This window comes from Sander lucioperca, chromosome 9, assembly GCF_008315115.2.
Source record: "Sander lucioperca isolate FBNREF2018 chromosome 9, SLUC_FBN_1.2, whole genome shotgun sequence".
NCBI classification, from domain to species: Eukaryota; Metazoa; Chordata; class Actinopteri; order Perciformes; family Percidae; genus Sander; species Sander lucioperca.
Window position 1 is genome coordinate 37,640,600 of NC_050181.1, and position 20,998 is coordinate 37,661,597.

Sequence of the window (20,998 nt, forward strand, 5' to 3'; positions counted from 1 at the left end):
TGTGCAAATGTCCAAGAAGTGTGGTCACCAGAAACACATGCCCCAATTTGTCATTTGCATTTTTTTTTTAAAGGTGAATCAAAGGTGGCACAAGTGAGGGTGTTTCTTTTTTGTGTAGGTCTATGTGCCCCTCTGCTATGTGTCAGTGTTCAGGACTTATAAATACCTCATATAGGTGTCTGCACCAAAAAGTCAACAAGCCAAATTCTTCCTAAATTTAACCAGCATGCATTGTGAGTCTGACATTACTGCTGGGCTGAAATGGAAACCTCCACACAATGTTAGCTGGATCCTCAGTGGGGCTGTAACAGACTGCCAGCAGTAATGCTTTGCTAACACTCTCCAAATGATAGAAATGTCACTCACAGTCCTATCTGGAGGCGTGGCGAATTCACCCAGCAGCATCGGCATCAGCCTTATTGGCATGGCTGGCACTTTACGTGTTATTTTTCTTCAAATAAACACGTCTTCGACTCAAATACTAATCCTCACAGAGCAGCAGAAAAAAAAATGCAGCAAGAAAAAGGCAAATCTGACAACTGGTCAGAAAAAAGGGTTATGGGAAAATGCACTTTCCTGCACAAACATTCTGAGACAGGGTGAAGATGCATTAGAAAATGTCTAAATATGAGTGAATATGCACAGAGCACACAGCACTATGAACACATTTATGACGTAAAAGCATACTTCTTACTTCTCAATTTATCCTTAAACTGAATAGAATTATAGGCTGTTTGAGGATTACACTTCATCACAGCTGTTAATAAGATATGACTAAATATGATGAAATTTAACTAGATATTTAAAACTAAAGGAAAAAATTAAAATTTTCAACAATCAGCAACAGTAAAAAGGGACAGAGTTATGGTCTTTTTCTTGGTCAGGTTGCTCGTTTATGTGACCCCCCACTGTGGAAGTAACCATTCCTCAGAGATAAAACCAAATGGATTCCTCTCTAACCTTTTAACTCCCATCACGCAGGACACAACAGTAAGCACTCAACTTGCTGAATCGTTGTCATCGAAAGCATTTCTGGGAAATGATTTATACCCAAGCGTCCAGCAACATGGCTAAAAGAACGCAGCCAAACACACTGTAAAACGATGTTAAAACAGGCAGTGTTATATCTCGCAATGCACCAGGACAACAAGGCCCTAGCGTCTCCCACAGGTTTCCCCTCCCCCCCTCACTTTGCTCCCTGTAGCAGACAGTTAGCAGTAGCACTGCACCTCTCAAGGACACCACCACCAGAGAGGATAGAAAAGGGCGGAGAGGAGGAAGAAAGAAAGAGAAATACAGATCGAGAGGAGAGGACAGAGAGAGGGATAAAGATAAGAGGGAGATGGGAGACAGAGCAGAAAATCAGGTGGAGATATTTAAAAGGTGGAGGGGCAGAAAAGAGAAGGGGATGATTGAAGTAATGTAAAGTGGGAAAGTTAAAGACGCATAACAGATGATACAGAGTGAAGGTAGAGTGAGAGCCAGTGAGTGAGCAGGAAGAGAGAGACGGAGCGAGATAGGGAGAGGGAGAGGGAGAGAGAGAGAGAGGGGGGAGAGAGAGATAGGGAGAGACAGAGAGATAGGGGGGGAGAGAGAGAGAGAGCCATGGTTGCCTACGTCACCTTCAGGATGACATTGGCAGGACATACAGGTCTGCTGCCTCATCAATTCTACTGCTGCCCAAGGGGACATCATAGCACACACACACACACACACACACACACACACTCTATGTCTTGCTTTCTCTCTCTCTCTCTCTCTCTCTCTCTCTCTCTCTCTCTCTCTCTCTCTCTCTCTCCCACATTAGCCCTCCCACACACACACACACACACACACACACACACACACCCATCCTGTCCAGCCCCTGGCGACGTGGCTCTACCTGGCCGAACACACCCGCAGCCTCTGATTGGCTGCTGAATGCCAGCAACACTCCCCCTGCTCCCCAGCCAGCAAGACTCTGCTTGGAAACAGAGAGGCTGCGCCGTTACCACCACAGGCCACTGCTGCAGCACTGCTCAGCACTGCTCTGAGCCGCATCCTTGATGACTGATAGGCAAAGAAAACTAGCTGATGAGAATAGGTATGAGTGGTTGAACAGCATTCGATAATGTGTGATTAAGGTACACCTAGTTGTATACACAGTTTTCCACTCATGTTCGCGGTTATCGCATCCTGCATTTTGAATCAATTAATGGATGAGGCTTCAATATGATACATTTCCATTTAATCAGCAGCAAATATTTAATCATGTAAAATCAACTGCAGCCAATGACTAACAAAGACACACGAGGAAAGAAAAATAACGAGCAGTTCCATTGTTTTAATCACAGTGACCCACCAGTGGACCCAATCAGTACAAGACTCATGCTGTGCAGCCACACATAGTTGAAACTGATCCAACTTTCTCTCCCCCGATACAGACACCCAAACTAAAGGTTCAGCAGATGCTGAGTGAGTACCGACCCGACACCAGTGATCTTCTTCTCGCTAATTTCAAATCTGTAATATGTTTTTCTATATGTAAGGTAACGTGAGGCTGTATCTACAGATGTGCAAGTCATTGTTAATCAAAGATAGCATCAGTCTTCTTTTTCTGAGCCTCTCTCCTTTATCAAGCTTTGTTAAACATGTAATTAAATCAATTTAATTCTTGCAACCTTTAAAAATTACCTCAATCTAAAACTCTAAGGTTTTCATCTTTGGTAACATTCACTAACCATGCATGTCAAAGTCAACACTTACTATGGCCTTACAGTTCAGCACACTTCTGCACATATCTTCGGTTTTTGTACGGATTAAACCAACAAAGATATAATGTGTCTATCAAAGAGCTTCAGAGGTGCTGGTAGGCAGATGTCCCTCTGTCTCATGCTAAGCTAAGTTAGCCGGCTGGTGATTGCAGCTTTATATTTACTACAGACATGATAGTTGTACTGATTTTCTCATCTAGGTTTTATCAAGAAAGTGAATATTTCCCAAAATATCAAGATTTTCCTTTAAGGGGAAACACAAGTGGAAAACTGGATGTTTAGCTGTTAACAGGAAACAGCAAAAGTGTTGAGAACATGGGACAGAGGTGATTTAATGAAGCTTCTCACCTTTTCCTGATACTGCCGTCTGGAGGAGTCCAGGGACTGGATAAGAGCTGTTGCATGGCCAATAAAGACAGCATAGCAAGTGGCTCCTACAATCATACTCAGCATGGTGAGCCAGATATCTGAGAGACTCTCCGGGGCCTGCCGGCCATAACCTATGCACAGCATGTGGCTCATTGCTTTGAATACAGCAAAGGAGTACAGCTCTGACCAGGTATCATTCTGTGGAGAGAGAGAAAGGGAAGATAAGCAAACCGTTAAAGACATCAATGTTACATCAAAAAGGCATGTTGTGAGGGAGAGTGGTGGCAGAGAGTAGGGAACCAGAAGAAAAGCTTTGTGGACAGCGGGGTCATGGAATAGCACTTTTTACAAATGAGAACTCCAGGGATGGAGTTGCATTTAAAGGAAAGAGGGAGAGAAGTGGAAACAGGGGAATCCTTCGAGGCCTAATCAGTAAAGTAAAGTAAAGTAGAGGCGGTTTGGAAATGATTTCCTCGGAGAGAAATGATAATGAGGGGTCATTAAATATGCCCTTTCAGAGCTGTGTGAGTAGGAATCTACTGCAGGCGGTGACAGCCAGCGGCCACCAGGCTGCTTGTGTTGAGATTCATGACAGGGGAAAACCTCAGGTCGTAAGTTACAAATGTTTCTGGTCACTTTGAAAACATCTGATTCTCAGTATAATTTGCTAAATGTTAAAAGTGGCTCTGTGTTATTGCACTGTAGTGTTATACCAAAACTCGTCACAAAAGAGAGGGGTGAATGAGCAATACGAACAAGCTCCGCTGATCTGATAGGCCTACTTTTGTCCACCAGCTTCCTTTGTTTCCCTTTTTTCTTTCATTATGTCTGTGACAGTGGTGACCTCGACATGAACAGACTGCTGATGGTTTAATTTCCAGGGAAACTAGAATCCTGTGTAATGAAACTGTATTATTGAAGCATAGCTCCTGTCCTTGTAAAAATGAAGTTAAAAACAGCCTCCTGAAAACCTCTTAGAGCCTGGCTTCAAGCACAAAAAACATTCTCTATCATGGGGCCTGACCCACACGCACGCACACACACACACACACACACACACACACACACACACACACACACACACACTCCTCTCTAAATTTGTAGCAGGAGGTTACAGTCTGCATTCAGCAAAGGCAATCATCTATATCCTCTCTTATAACTTACAGAGGTGCATTAGCAGTCTATTAGTGCATGCGCCATCACATTATAAAACACTCTTTCTTTTCCCTGGCTTATTTCAAATAACTAAACTACCCCTGCAACCGTCCCGGTAAATCCACGTATCTACAAAATGTCAGGTTTTCATGAGCTGACAAAAGTTGCTATATCATTTTGAAACAGTTAATTATGAGAAATATTATGTCTTATTTGTATATTTGTATTTTTGTATATTATGTTGATATGTGCCTATATGTATATGTTGTCTCTACTGTACAGTATGTTACTACTACATGTCTATTTGTTGAATGTTGTGGTGTCTTAAATAGTAATGCTATGATGCTGTATGAAGAGGAATCCGCCGACACTGTTCTTGATTATAAAAAGGTTTATTACAAACAAAGATTCAGCATCAATTTAACAGACCCATGGATATCTGGAGAGACGACCGACCCAATCTTCAAAATTTGCCGCTCTGACTTTTCTTTGTGTGCACAACATATATATCCTATGCATTGTATCAATATAGGGCGTAATATGTGTGAGTATATGATTCGACCACAGAACTGGCCAATCCATGCCTGTTATCTGGCACAACTCCAAAAAAGGTATCTTCTGTCTTGGGGGGACCTCCGCTCTGCTTAACAATTTCCAGATGTTCTCAGTAAGTGTAGAGTAGAGTTCATAGGACTCCCTTATAACAAACCTTTAAGCAAAGTTTATAGAAAGTTATAGAATGGTCATATACCACAATGTATAGAGAGTTAACACCTACCGAAGTCAAATTCCTTGTGTATGTAAGTATACTTGGCCAATAAATCTGATTCTGATTCTGATATTTTACAACTTGGGCTCTGGAAAATTGCAACCGGCTTTTTTTTTTTTTTTCTTTATCTACTTTTTGATGATATATTGATAGAAGGACTTCTCCATCACGAACAGAGAGAAAATGAAGACTCCAAAAATAAATACAGCTCCACCAAGTGGGCTGAGGCTAAATGGTGTATGTGAAAACAGAAAGAGAAACAGTGGAGTGAAACAGATTAAATAATAGATGAATGATGAGCACTTTGGTTCTGAAATAGCACAAGCAAGAGAGCAGGAGGGAGACTCCATATCCTCATAAGTCTCAACAGCCCTCCCCGGAGATTTTGGTTTGGGAACTATCCGTTGCTTTGTTGGTAATCACCATCTCCATTAGCTGCAGATATTCTGTTTGAAGTTGGCTGATAACGCAAAGGGCTTTAAATGTATCTTCCAGTGTCCTAAAATGCCTCATTGAATCCGCTGCCTGATATAGGTCACATAAACTGTATACTGAACCTTAAATTTCACCTGCTTTCCAGAAGTGACAAAATGTACCACCATTTGACTGAGGGTGTGTGCTAATTTCAAGAAAGAAGACTATGAGTTTATAGCCACGCTGGCAGATCTGTGAGGCTGTAATGCTCATTGAAAAGAAAAAAACAAATGCTAGAAAAAAGAATTCTTAATCTTTAGCAGTCATAATGAAGTAAATTTAATAATTGTACAGAGGGTGATGTCTGAATAAACGTCTTTGGTAACATACATGACAAAGGTTTGTCATGAGAATTAAAGTGTTATGATATTTGTGTGGTATTGCAAAGTTCACAAAGTGAGAATAGTGGTGAGATTTTATGATATCATAGCTAGTGTTGGGTGAGGCAAAGACATGTAAGAAATACAGTACTATGTTTCCTCAACAATTATGCATACAGTTTATTAAAAATCATCAGTGTTTTCATCCGGGTTTTTTTCCAGTGTTACCACCTTTATTTAGCGTGTTAGCATGCTAACATTTGCTATGGAGCATAAAGGACAGCTGATGAGAGTGTCTGCCTGGGAACATCTGGTCCAAATTGTATGGTAATCCATCCAATGGTTGTCAAGACATTTCACTCCAACAAACCAACAAATGTCTATATCATGGTGGCGCTACTCATTAGGATTAATCCTCTGGGGAACAATGAATGTCTGTGCAAATCCATCCGATAGTTGTTGAGATATTTCAGTCTAGCCTAAAGTGGTGAACCAACCCACTGACACTGCCATTCCTAGAGCAAAAAATGACAAAAGGCGCACCCAAAGACCTACACACAAAAGATGAACTTTTTCCCTGTTACCAGTCTCATCAGGGAAGAGGCAGATAATGGAAAATCGAGTTACATCAGATTGGATGACCAATCGCTGTGTGTGTCCAACGGCCAATAAGCTGGACAAATATCAAAAGATAATCAACACACATGTAACAAAGCCTCTGCCCTGGCCTCAGTATTTCATCCATCAACATGAACACGGTGTGATTGCTGCCCAGACTGGTGTAGATGTTGTTGGTTTATTAATTTAAACTCTTATTCATGCTGCTTATGGTTCATACATTTTGGGAAGTACGCTTATTAGCTTTTTGCCAACATGAGAGAATTGATACCTCACGTCTGTGTGATAATTATGGAGCTAGAGTTAGCCAGCTTGCTAAGCTTAGCAAGACTGGAAGCAGAGGGAAACAGCTTTCCTGTCTTGTTCCAGCACATAAAATCACAACTTGTCGTTTTTACATTTCTGTTTGTGCACGGATTAAACAAACAAGATGTAACTTGTTAATTTGTGAGCTTTAGAGGTGCTGGTTGGTGGTTTTCTTTTAGGCTCTGGACAGACAGCTCATTGTTTCCCCCTGCTTCCAGTCTTTAAGCTAAGCTAACCGTCCTCCGGCTCTAACTCCGTACCTAACATAGGCTACATGAGAGTGGTATTGATGTTCTCATGTAAGTATCGACAAAAAAAAAAAAAAAAGCATATTTTCCAAAATGTGAAAGTACTCCTTTAACACATGTATGTGCAGATAACACTATTCAGCATTCCTAAGTATAACAAAGTACTTACAAGCATCACTATGAGTTGACTATGAGAAATTTTAATGAATAATTCTACTTCTACAGAACACACTCCAGACATTTTGGTTAAAAAAAAAAAAAAAGAATGGTCAAAATCATTTGCATGATGCATCAGAGACAGACTTTAACCGACAATTTCTACTGGATGCGGAACGTCTCCGGAACGTCGACGGAGTCATTAGGTTTGCATTAAAGTCAATGTGTGTATTTCCACTGACTGCAGAACGTCTGCGTCCCTACTCCGTCCCAGTTCCGTCAGTCCGCAGCCCTCCGGAGCAGATACGCAGAGCTTCTATTTTTGACGGACGACGGAGAGCTCCGCAGCAATTCAGCACAATTCAGATTGTGCGGGACAGGAAGTCGAGCACAGAAACAAAATAAAACACCCGGATACTTTTAAAAATAAAATACACCGTGCTCACTGCAGGTCATATTTCCCTGCACTACACCTTGAAAACACAGCACAGAGTTGTTTCCCCTCTACTCCTCTGGATGGAAACAAACTGTTGTTGGTTTTGTGGTTCTGTTTATAGAAACTACATCCTGTTATATCGCAAGAACATACGTGAATTCGCGAGATCTCGTGGTCGGCTGGCTGCAGCCGTTACGCAACAAATCCGGACCTGGTGGGTATTGACCATAGACTGTATATAAGAATTATTATATATATATATATATATATATATATATATATATATATATATATATATATATATATATACATAAGTATTGACGGACGGCGGAGCACGCAGCCGTTCCGCAGCGGAGCCGGTCCGCAGACGTTCCGCATCCTGTGGAAATCCACGGTAAGCCTCTATCAAGCTCTAAAAACGCAGGATCCTACATTTCCCACAATGCAACTTAATACTTTAAATGCTTGGTAAATGCCCATGTTTTTCAAACTCCATGACCCCAGTTTCTACACAGGCTTTTAGTTATAAATATGTAATCTCCAACCCAAACCCGAGATAACCCCAGTGACATTATGACGGGTTGTTTTTGTAGACTTGACAAAGCTCCTCCAGAGCGACAGAAAACACTATACGATTGTTTTCACAAGCTGAGGAGTAATGACCATGACTAGTAAACCGACCTATATGTGTAAAATCTGTGAATTTGTTTGTTGATGTTGTTACATATTTACTCTGTGAATATTTTTGATGAATTGGCCTGCATTTGGAAAGGCTATAATAACTATTGAGCCTCCAGTTCTATTGTTGTGTCTGAAATATGAACCATTGAGTTTGATTTGAACATCTTCTCTTTCATAACAGGCACTCTTTTAAATCACTTCTCAAAACTCACTTTTATAGACTTGCTTTTATGTGATGTCTCTTTTTACTCTCTTGTTATTCTCTTCTTATTGTCTCATTTTACTGTTTTAATTGATCTCTATCTGTTATTGCTATTGATCTCTATTCTATATTTATATGCTTATTTTGTTTTCTCATTACCTTGTTTTGCATCTTTTGCTTTTATTTACCCAGTTTTGTCTTGCAAATGTTTGGCTGTATAGCTGTTATTTTGTTGACCTCTTTCGCCTTGCTTGTCTGTCAAAGTACTTTGTAAACTTTGTTTTTTAAGGTGCTATATAAATAAAGTTATTATTATTATTATTATTATTATTATTATTATTATTATCTTTGAAGAAAACTCTTATTAAGATGTCATGGTGACTACTAGAGGATCACCTAACTGGAATGGGCTTGCTTGGAAGGATGTATTCATTTTGAAATGATCTCATTCAGGAGGCCAATTTCATGGCGACCATATGTAACAAAGCAACTGTCTTTAAAAACAGCAACATTTGCACTTCTGCTTGAGTAGTTTTCAACACATTAAGCTTACTGCTGCTTAAGTAATGGTTAAGTGCAGTAACCTAACTTCTTGCTTGATATGATATTGTAGCACGGCCTGCATTCAGCCCAATGAGATCCTTCAGAACCAAAACACCGGAGTTCCTCTGGGACTGAGATAATCACATCCGTTCTCTCCTCGCCCAGGAAACATACACCACCTAATTTCCAGTCCATTTATAGAGGTGAGACAGCGGCTTTCACTTTTCATGTTGATATGCTGTTACAGGCCTAGTGAGTAGTTTAAATCAAATTTGCAAAGTCCAGCAACAAACCTGTAATACTGTTTGGTCAAACTAGGTGTGGTGATTTAACACCATACGTAGTAATTACCAGCTTATCTTCTCCAAGGGAGCAGACCACTGCAAAGCCTCCTCCTGCTGATGGCAGTGGGGCGTGATAAGAAAGAGATGTCTCTGTGATGTGGATACAGTAAGGGATGGGTACACTCACAGTTGTGATTACAGAGTTGAAACTATTCACCCTGTGTTTGTCAGTTAGCGCTGCTGTCACTATTATTACCCAGTCGCCTACACTGATGCAGCAAGGCTCTGCCACCGAACCGCAATCTACCATGGAGATTAAAGGTCCTATGACATGCTGCTTTTTGGATGCTTTTATATAGGCCTTAGTGGTCCCCTAATACTGTATCTGAAGTCTCTTTCCTGAAATTCAGCCTTGGTGCAGAATTACAGCCACTTGTCCAGTCCCACAATGAGCTTTCCTTAGTATGTGCCATTTCTGTGTCTGTAGCTTTAAATGCTATTGAGGAGGAGAGAGGGGGGGCAAGGTGGATGGTGGGGGTGTGGCCTTGACCAACTGCCATGCTTCCAAGGGGGTAAGCTTCGCTTCAAAGCTCGAATCTCCTATGGCGCCATTTTGATGCTACAAAGCGATCACCCCCCGTTAGCATTCCATTGACTGCCATTCATTTTGGCGTCACTTTGACAGCGAATAACTTTACATCTGAAGCGTTTAAAGACTTTATTTGTCCATTGTTTATTTCTAAAGAAACACGACAATGTATAAAAGGCTCCATTACCTTGTACCTCACGTAGCAGACGTTTTTGTAAAAATAGGCTAACGATTGTGTCATAACCACGCGACTTACTGTCGCATAGTAGAGGAATTACTGTATAGTATAGGAGAAGCTCGCAGGCAGTTTAGACTTACATTAGCTGTTTAAGTTTAATTACTAATGTTAACTAGCATTTTAGTTAGCAATAATTAGCCTGTGTCCATGTTATCTCCTTACATATACCTACGCTCTCCGTCTCTGCAAGATTGGGAATGATTGAGATTTCTCTTGGCACAGCTACCAGAAGACTTACAACTTTCAGACACGTTGCTCACGTCACATTTACGTCGTTTCTCTCAGTTGGAGGCTGCGCAGTAACGCTCAGCGCTCACCGGAAAAGTGCTTCTAAAGGCCTTCACTGGTCTCCGTCCAGAGCAACGGGATCTGTTGGTCCATTCTTATATACAGTCTATGCATGCTTCGCTTGTTTTCAAGCCATGATGTCTCTCTCTTTCTCATGGGTGGGCCAAATTCTCTGGGCGGGCAAAGCAGAGAAAGAGGACGTAATTCCAGATCGGCCCATCTGAGCTTTTATTTTCTCAAAGGCAGAGCAGGATACCCAGGGCTCGGTTTACATCTATCGCCATCTCTAGCCACTGGGGGACCATATGCAGGCTAGGGGAACTCACATTAATGTTAAAAAACCTCATAAAGTGAAATTTTCATGCCATGGGACCTTTAACTATGTAGCTGACTAGGCTGCATAAATGCTAATGCTAAATATAAACTTAACCAAATGATGGATGGTAGTTGGGGTGCACTGCAAAAACAACCTATATGTTCCCTGAGGTATTACAAGTTTGACTGACTCTAATTGTTGGTGGATGTCATCCAGAGTTGTTTTGTAAGTGTTCTCAACGCCCTCCATGGGTCCTGCCTCTGGCCCCCACACCACCAGTGCCACTGTAGGGTGCAAGGCATGATGGATGGCCTGGCTGCAACACAATGGCTAATGTTACAAGTTGTCAGCCACTCAATAGGGGGGCGGTCTCAGGTGGCTGGATGCAGCCTGTACCAATGCCAGAGCAGCCCTTTAGTTTGGGAGTGACGGCTCTCTGGAGACTGACTGTCTTTGATTTTACAGAGATAAAGAGCAATGGAGTCAGTGGCCTGTCAGCCCCAAACTTCATCATCCTGGACTTCAAACTCGGCACTGCACACAGCACAAGGTTGTCCTCTTGAGAGTCATGTAAGATTATAAAAGCAGAACTATTCAAGATGTCTTAGCTAAGGTTGTTGTGCTTGCAGTGCTTTATAGGGAAGGTCAGCACGGTTTATATAATTTTTACACTCCATACATGAAATAAAAGAAAGACCATATTAATAGTTGAGAGTATAGCTGCATATGAGTATATTGATATTTATAATATGATGATGCAATGATGCACTTAGAGTCCTGTTGAAGTGTCCAAGATGGACCAGTGCTAGCCATTTGTTTGTGACGAGTAATGTTCCCACCTTCCATGCTGTGCTGAGGAATTTTATGTACAGATTCATGTGCCAATTAACAAAGAATTAATCAAATAATACAATTTCAACTGCCTTAACCAACCCTGCACTTACTGATACCAGATATACCTCCCAACTCTGGAAACACTGGAACACGCATCTGTACCTGTTTTAATTATTGTGCATAGCTATTTGTATGTCTGTATGTATGTATGTATGTATGTATGTTTTGTATGTTCCCTTTATGTAATATGTGGTAGTCAGTATGTCTGTATGTATTTATGTTTGTGTGTTTGTGTGTACCCCTCTTTTAATATGTTATGTGTACTTTTCTATCTGGACCTTGAGTCTGTAAATAAATACATTTAATAAATTCTCGATTTATTAAACTAATATTTAAAAAATCCTCAGTGCCCAAGATGACGTCTTCAATTTGCTTAGTTTGTCTGACCAACAGTCCCAAACCCAAAGATTTTCACTTTACAATAATTTAGAACAGAGAAAAGCATCAAATCATCATCAATGGAAGAGCAGGAACAAGTGAATGTTGGCTGAAGCGATGAATCGATCAAATTATCAAATAAGTTGCTGATTAATTTCTGTCAGTCAACTTAATGATTAACCGACTAACCATTTCAGCTCTAATTACATCAACATATCTTTTAGCTTTACTATTTCTAAAGAAAATACATGGATACCAGGACTCAGTATTTGCTTTGTTACATTCAGAGTTGTGTGTGTAGGTGTATTTCCGGGGAGGAAAATAGGGCGCTCTACCAGGTGAGCTACCCAGGCGCCTAGGTACATGTATCTTAAATGTTGTCTTTTTTTATTATATTAGATATTACACTGCAGTATTGTAAATCTACTTTCTGTACTGGATTTTAAAGATGAGTGATATAAATAGAAGATGCCTGACAGAGATCATGTCACCATCAGCTAATTTTGATTAAATATCACATGAAATCTCCATTTATCAAACCCAAAATATCCCCACCTTATTAATACTGAGAGCCTAAAAGTGCAGTATGTCCGATTCTGACACATTAAACAAAGACAAACTGCTTCCTTTCACCAACATGAAAGAGAGGACATCCATTCTCAACACCTCATTAACTTGTTTAAACTGGAATTACTTTTGTACAGCAATAAACACAAGTTCCACTGCTGTCATCGTGGAAATACCTCAAATCTGAAACTTACAAGTAGTCGTGGCAGACACTGACGATGTCTGGGAGGGGGACCCAATCAGTTTAAAACCCCATTTGGACCTGTGCCTCATGTCTGGGTTAGTGTGTTCTTCCTTCACTCAGTAAAATGCTCACAGACAGGACCTATAAACAACCAGCTTTTATCTCTCTGAGAGAGACATGGTAACAAAGAGCCCAGCTGCCAGGCCATATCCCTCCCTTCCCTCTGTTTTCCCCTTTTATCTTTCCTGTCATCACCCCACCATGATGAAGAGGAAGCACGAGGGGATATAGAGGTGTGCTTAAATATCTTCTTTTTTACAGCTTCTTCATTGGTATCCTACAGTTGTTTTGTCTAGCACACCGGCTGAATGCTACTGCAGAGGGCAGTGGTAGGAGTAATTTTCCTAATACGTTGGAGAGAAATACTGACTTTTCCTCCTGAATCAGTAATAGCATAATTGCAGCAAACATGACTTAGGATAATAATGGTTCCCTGGATAGTGCAGTGCACTGTTTTTAAAATGGACCATCCAAATTACAGTGTATATATAGGCCTAACTATCGCCGCTAACATAGAGGACCCATTTTTAGCCACGCTAGCAGCATAGCTTGAGGGATGAAAATGTGGGTCCACCATTTGGGTTCAGACTGAATAAATAAATGAATGAATATCTTAACAACTGTTGCTTGGATTCATTGCTATGAAATGTTGGCTTCATGGTCTTCAGAGGATGAAGCAAACTGACTAGTGCCAGGTCATACTTTAATTTGTCCAATATTTTTGGTAAGTACCTGTAAAACTAATGACTAGTGATGTTTAATGTTAAATAGGAAATTGAATGCCAACACACCAAACTAAGATAGTGAACGTGGTAGACATGATAGATGCTAAACATCAGCATGTTAGCATTAACACTGTGAGCTAGTTAGCTTTACAGAGCTGCTAGTGTGGATTTAGACTTAGTTTTTAACAAAGGTTTAAGAGGTTAAAAAATAAACCCATTTTCTGACCTTTAAATTAATGTAAAGCTCTTTCAAATGCAAAAGCTCACACATATTTGAGGCTTTCCACCATCCCTGCTAAGAGTTTATCATGGCCACAAAATATTGATTGACATTCAGCCCAAAGAAATTGATGGCGGTCACATACTTCAATCAATATTCTGTAACCACCGTTAGCTCCTTTCCAATCAACTCAAAATAAAAAATGCAAATCCAGTTCTGGGGCAAGGATATGTGCAACTTGGTATGCGCAGACAATATTCCCTGTCACATACCTCCATCTTGTTGAGGGACACCCAGCAGTCTGAGGGGAAGTCCTGCAGCATGGGAACCAGGAACTGTAGGCAGCCGTCCCAGTGACACAGCAGCAGCATCATACCAATCAAGTTAAAGATCCGCATCACTGCACTAGCCAGGTCATAGGTCATATGGAAGATCTGGAGCGAGACAATAAGACAGGGAGGGGAGTTTAAACTGGGCTGAGACATGCAGAGATAGAAAATACGTTGGATTTGGGGATATTAATTCAGGGAATATGGCTTTCATAACTTTGTCAAACACTCAAATTCACTTCTCAGTGGCAGGACTGATTTCCCACTCTGCTCCACAGTCTCCCGTGGATCATACCAAGTTTGATTAATGAGTAGGGGGGACAGGTTCCCATCAGTTGCACATCAAACACAGCAGGAGCAGGCAAGACATTTGTTACACAGAGACACATGACATCAATCAGAGGCTCAAACATGCACACAGAGTCTAGTCACAAACACAAAACACTCACGCAAGCCTGCAGGCACACTGATACACTAACAACACCGACAGACATGCCAACACGTACACATACACACATTCAAACACACAGAGTGATGGACAGGGACCATCATGATCCTTAACAACTGATAGTCTGTCGTCTCACACATCAATCATTCTGAGTCACTGGACAGTCACTTAGGCCAATCATCTATCACCCAACTGACTTCAAGAAACCACCCTTTGTTGGTGCTTAATAGCTGAATTTAATACCACAATAAACTTTATAAGGTTTACATATGTAGAAATTGCAAAACTTGTCATAGTAAGACATGTAGAAAGGTCTGATAAATGGGTCACCTCTTACTCAGTGCAGCTGAGGGAGAAGTGATACTCTGTGATGGGAGTGATGAGGAATGGACTGGACATGAATCACATGAGCAGATCTTTCTAAATGCCGCTTTAACCTTTACAGGGTTTTCACTGTCTGTTTTTATCAATCAGCGACTGACAAATAGAGTCATTTGTCATATCGTCTTCACTGAGGATGGATGAGAGAAACTATAGCGTACACAGTCGTGTTGTGCTGGCTGATGGAGATGTTCAGCACCACGGACATCTCCAAGAAAGTTACAGGAACTAAAAGAAGCTTCTTGGATTTTCAAAATAAATTATGACAGATAATGTCAAACAGACTGGGCTGTTGAAACTGGGTATTTCCTGTGTCAGTGTCTCACTCTCCACCACATCTCTGCTCTCATTCTCCATGCATGCCAAGTATCACTTCCCATCATGCACCACTGTGTCTGTGTGTGTGTGTGTGTGTGTGTGTGTGTGTGTGTGTGTGTGTGTGTGTGTGTGTGTGTGTGTGTGTGTGTGTGTGTGTGTGTGTGTGTGCATCACATCATATCTTCAGAAATTCAATTATCCAAAGGTCAAGTTAGCAGCCGAGCCCCACTGCACTGCTCACCACTGCAAAATGCCAACACCAGGCCGCCCATTCTAGCATAAGCAAAAGTTGAGTGATCTCGTAACATTGTTGGACCTCTTGTCTCCCAGGCTGCTTTACTTCATTTGAGAATGAAGTCCAATAGAGAGGTTGGAGCAGGACCCCGACAAAGTGCATCCCTCACAGAGCAAATAAAAACTGAGTGGCCAGGAAGGGCAGGACTGGGCCATTGAGTTCAGTCCACTAGACTAGCGCTGTGCAATTAATCAAATTTTGATCGCGATTTCAATTTTGGCTCCTTACAATCACAAAAAAAAATGTAATCAAGAAAAACAATTATTTCGCACATTACGTTTTGCAAGTAAATTCTTATTTTACCTTGTGTTCTGAATGGAGGAAAAAAACATTCAAAGGGGAAAAGTATTAAAGGAAATATCACAGTTCAAGGTGTTTTCATTGTTGATTTGATTTGTTTTAAGTTCAATAAATGCAACATCTTTACAAAAGTCAATGAGTAATCATTCAATCAACACTCAATCAATATTGACCAAAATAATTGTGATTATGAATTTTTCCATAATCGAGCAGCCCTAGCGGGACTACCTAGCAACAGCACCCATCTTCACATCCAAAGCCAGTCAAGCCTCGGAGGAAATTCCAGCTTACCTAACCTCTCCGATCCCTTTAAATGAACAATTAGTGACATATATAATCACAGTCAACAGCCCTCTAGTGCTGAATGTTATCATCACCCTCTACCCCACCTGCTCTTCCTCTGGCACCTTAATTGATTAACTGTGTTTTCCCTGGTAATAGGCTGCTTATTAGACCGCCTGATGCCACCTGTGGGACTACCAGGTCAGACAGGGAGACAGAGGGGTGGGGGGGGGAGGTGCTTGTGTGACAATAACAGTAATTAGAATGCAAACTCAAACATCCTGCTGACATTAAACATTTCTCACCAGGTGGCAGGTGAGAACATTAATATCTAGCCTCCAGGCGGAGGAGAGCAGGCCGCTCGGAGCAAACCTAGAGGCAGATTATTGGTTTGGTCACGAGCCAACATCAGCATATTGGAGGCAAAGCAATGACCTTTCATCACAGACTAGATTGGGTGTTTCTTCCTCTGTGGCTCAGAGTTGTGTGATTAGAGTTTATATAATATTTACTGAGAGACAGTCATGAAACGTATGCTCTTACCTCTTCCCATTGGTGAATGTAGCGTATTAATCTGGAGAGCCTCAACAGCCTCAGAAGACTTAGGATCTTGGTAAAGCGGACAATCCGCAGGGCCCGAGCAGTCTTGTACACCTCCGAATCGATCCCTTTCTCCACTATGAGGAATATGTAATCCACTGGGATGGAGGAGACAAAGTCCACAATGAACCACGTTTTTAAGTACTTTTTCTTAATAGTTTTAGGGTCCAAAATGATGTCTGAGTTGTCCTCAATGATGATTCCAGTGCGAAAGTTGAGCACCAGGTCCATGAGGAAGAAGGTGTCGGAGACCACGTTGAAGATGATCCAGGGCGTAGTGGTCTCCTCCTTAAAGAAGGTGATGCCCACGGGGATGATGATCAGGTTGCCCACCATAAACAGTAGCATTGTGAAATCCCAGTAGAACCTAGCAGGTGTGTGTGTGTGTGTGTGTGTGTGTGTGTGTGTGTGTGTGTGTGTGTGTAGGGAAGAAAAGATAAAGATAGAGTCAGTCAAAAGGGAGTTGCAGTGGAAAGCCGATAGGCACAAGAGACTTCTTAACTCAAGATGGCAAAGTGTAAACGAAGTGCAGGAGCCACCCTTTGTCTGCCTGAACATGCAGAAAGTAATTAGATGCTTTCTTTTTCCAAGGTTCACATGCTGTATTATTTAGTCATGAGCAATTTCTCCATGCATTCTATATTCGTATAATGCAACAAAATTAATCGTATGGTTGTCTCTGCTAATGGCTGATGATTCATGGTTCATTTTCTGAACTATGGTAGGTTTTCTAATCTATGACTGACTGAAGTGAAGGTGCTCTTCAGGCTGCATTTTCAATGTTTAAAAGATGGAAGCAACTTTCAAGCCCTTTTTAAACCCTTCTGTTTTGTTGACAATGGCTTGTCACTACCCCACTATTGTATGTGTAAAATATATAAAGATAATTGCAAAATATTTACCAATTTATTGTGTCTTTTTTTCATTTCTTCTGATCATATCAAAACTTATTATGTACCAAGGTATCAAAGTGATATTTTTTTCCATTGCCACGCACTTAGCTTGCACATTTTATGAAGGTGACAAAAATATAGAAATACAGAAATTAATCAATAAAACATTGAACTGTTTGATGTTTTCTAGAATGTATTGGCATATGTTATATATTACATAGTATCCTTCATATTGATGTTACTTATGTTTGAGGTAAATTAGACCTTTCCTAAACAAACTATTATGAAGAAAAAAACTCCAATAAGATCAAAGAAGCTGCATAAAAAGTACTGTCAACACAAATCATAGATATTGACCACTGTTTTACAGCCAGGGTCTCTGAGACAAAACAAACAAAAGTAAGTTTCTTACATTTTCTGTAGCAGAATTAGGTTCATACTCAAGTCTCATACAATTAGGAAAAGCCCTATAAGCTGATAAAACATGTTAAGTATCCTATGTTTCTTGAGCTGGTAAAGGGAGCCAGGGTCTCCAGGACCCTATCGGTTTCATTTATCACGCTGCATTTGGAACTCTTTTCGACCTTGCAGTACACATGAATACCAATAAGGCGTGTGTCTTGCTATTTACTGCCAGTGGTGATGTGGCAGTTTATTGAATGGGACAGCGAGTAAAAGCAGTGATGTTTGAGCCAGTCAGAGGAAGCTCTGCAGGACAGGTGCAGCGCTGAGTCATTACACTGCGACTTATGCAACAAGCTCTGACTCCTCCACTTCACGGTAATAACAATAACCGCCCCGATGATAATGTTTAAAGCAACTTTGCTGCTTTAACTATGCATTCATTAGCATAAGAATGACGAAGGGGGCAGCTACAGAGTCACATCGTGGGAGCTTGTATGGTCAAGAAAGGTATGCAAAGTGGCCTGTAGTCAAATAACATCCCTGCTGTTGAAAACATGTCTCAAGTTTAGTAGTCTACTGACTCGGCGTTATGTGATACATATGGGCCAAATATGAATGGCGCTGTGAAGGGGGGTTTGAAGGTAGCGCTCAAACGCGCGAGAGAACTCCAAATTAGACGGGAGCTGTCCACTCCTTGTGGTGCTGAAACCAAGCAGCCCAGCCTCGAGAAAACCCTGCTGATTGTCTGACCTAAATGCAATTCAGCGACTGATACATGTCGAGAAAAAAAGGCTTACAGGCTAATTTATCAAGCCAGAGTAACGAGGAGCCTTATTGGGTCGTATATTTCTTTAAATATTTGTGTGACAAAATAGCTGCTGAATGTCCACTTGGGTTATCGGTGTTTCAGCGGTGATAAACAGAGCGCGTCCGTCATTGAAATGCAGGATCCGGGGAGTTGTACAGGCCGATATGTCTCCAGTGAGCATGCTTGAGCTTTTCGCACACTTGGCTCAAGGTGACATTCCATTACTGAGTGCATCCCATACACACATACACACACAGGCGTAGCCTACATCCTGTCAGCACGGCTCTTGTCGCAGAGCATAGCTTACAACCAATATTAACCAGATCTTTGAAAAACAATGGCATTTTAAATAAACCCGAATTAGCGTCAGAGAGCTGTCCAGTTTGTTAAATGTGAGCGTGCTGCAATGAAAAGTCGAGATGTGTTAGCAGGCCGAGCTTGTTGAGCATCCCAGGCGTGCTACTGTACATGGAGACTGGAATAGGATTTGTTTACAACCTTGAAAGGACACTCTTTGCTTAACTCCATTTGCCTGACAACAGGTTGTGTGGGGGATTAATGGCAGCACGTTTCAATGCATCGATTCCAATCTCTACAGATTCAAATCATAAGGGATGAAATGATAAATCAGCAGCCTAGCCTTGAACAATACCCATGCATGTGTCCCATGGAGTCACAGTGGTTACTCACTATAGAGTAAGTTGTAGATGACAATGAGGACCCATATGGGCCCCCCATGACTTTCAACGTGCAACCAATGGCAGCCCCGGCTCTTACCTGAAATCGCTGTAAGGGTGGATAATCCAATTTCCAGCTGATTTTACCCTCTCCTGCTCTCTCTCAACTGCTTTTTGACTACCATACATGCGTAAAGAGAATTTGTTAACTCCGGGCTGCAGCATATTACTAAACTGCCGCTGCATGAAGGTGGTTTGGCTGCCCCGAGGCTCCGCATCCTCGGCCGGCACAATTGGCGGTCCATCCTCCGACTTCAGGAAAGTGACAGAGTTCCTGGGCTGCTGGGTCTGAGTCTGAGTCGGGCCGTGCAGCGAGGACGAGGCTTTCCGGCTTGGTGCGTTAGAGAAGGACACCCTGGAGTCCTTTTTCTCGGGAACACCGCTTGACACGGGGGTAGTGCCGGGGTTTGCGCTCTCTCCTCCGTGCCCCCCGGACATGGACCCGCCTGGTGTGATCGAGCCGTCCATGCTGGCGGTGGTCGAGTTACGTGCTCCTCGCTTGGCGCTCCCTCCGTCCTCGGCCCTCCCCGACCCTCCTGTCTGCTTCTCCTGCTTGGAGATGATTGAGCGCAGGCTCCCGGTACCCGAGTCCCTCCTGCATTCTCCGTTTTTGTTGCATTTCATGCTGGAAATTGGAGCGACGCTTTTGCGACCATCACCCGCTGTCGCGTTTAAAACCTCTACCGCGACCGCTGATACCGACGCCTCCGCCCCAGATGCTCTGCTGGTCTCGCCGCGCTGGGCAGCATCGCCCGGACAGGGTGTCTGGGTCTCGGTAGGTCTGGAGGCAGCAGTGGGCCGTGGAGCGGCAGGAGCGTCCTCTGTGTGCGTGTGGCAGGGCTCCTTGTTTGAGTTTCTCCTGGAACCCGAGGACGCGGCTCCCCCTCCTGGCGTAAAGTTCTTCATCCTGATACTGCCGCCGCCTCCTCCTCCTCCACCTCCGCCGCTGCCGCTCCCCCCGGCTCGGCGCAACCGCGGATGCTGAAACTTGGACTCCTCTTCTCCGTCCTCCGTTTCGTCCATCACGACGTTGCTGGCCGCACCGGGCTGCTTACCGCTCGGTGCGCCGGAAGAACCGGACTCCAGACAGTTCTGGGTGCTGTTGCTTCTTGTGCATTTGGACGCAGCAGCCTTCGGTGCGCTGATATGGCTGCATCCACTGCCTCCCACCGCCTTCTTTTTCATGGTGGCAGCAGACGCCGGTGGTACCTCATTCCTGTCCATGACATTGAGCATATCAAATGTTCTCCAATTAGGCCCTATCTTTGGAGAAAACCAATCAGAGACAGAGGCGAGATGGAGAGAAGAGAGAGGGAGAGAGAAAGGAGAGAGTGACAGAGGGACAGAGGGGCAGAGGGAGGGGTGGACGTGACTTCTTTGCAAACTGCGCTTTTACTTTCCCTAGTCATTGTGTCAAAGACGCTCAAGC

General features: G+C 42.4%; 1 protein-coding gene across 1 annotated transcript in view; it reads right to left on the reverse strand.

The window, feature by feature from the left end:
- The window catches only part of LOC116037397 (potassium/sodium hyperpolarization-activated cyclic nucleotide-gated channel 2-like), a 31,436-nt gene extending 10,438 nt beyond the window's left edge, over window positions 1-20,998 (reverse strand). Inside the window, exons 1-4 of the mRNA XM_031281277.2 lie at window positions 19,610-20,998; window positions 16,670-17,093; window positions 14,046-14,207; window positions 3,102-3,320 (exon numbers count right to left, since the gene is read on the reverse strand). Of these exons, the coding sequence (XP_031137137.2) occupies window positions 3,102-3,320; window positions 14,046-14,207; window positions 16,670-17,093; window positions 19,610-20,805 (2,001 nt within the window). The 5' untranslated portion in view covers window positions 20,806-20,998. The remainder of the gene's footprint in view (window positions 1-3,101; window positions 3,321-14,045; window positions 14,208-16,669; window positions 17,094-19,609) is intronic.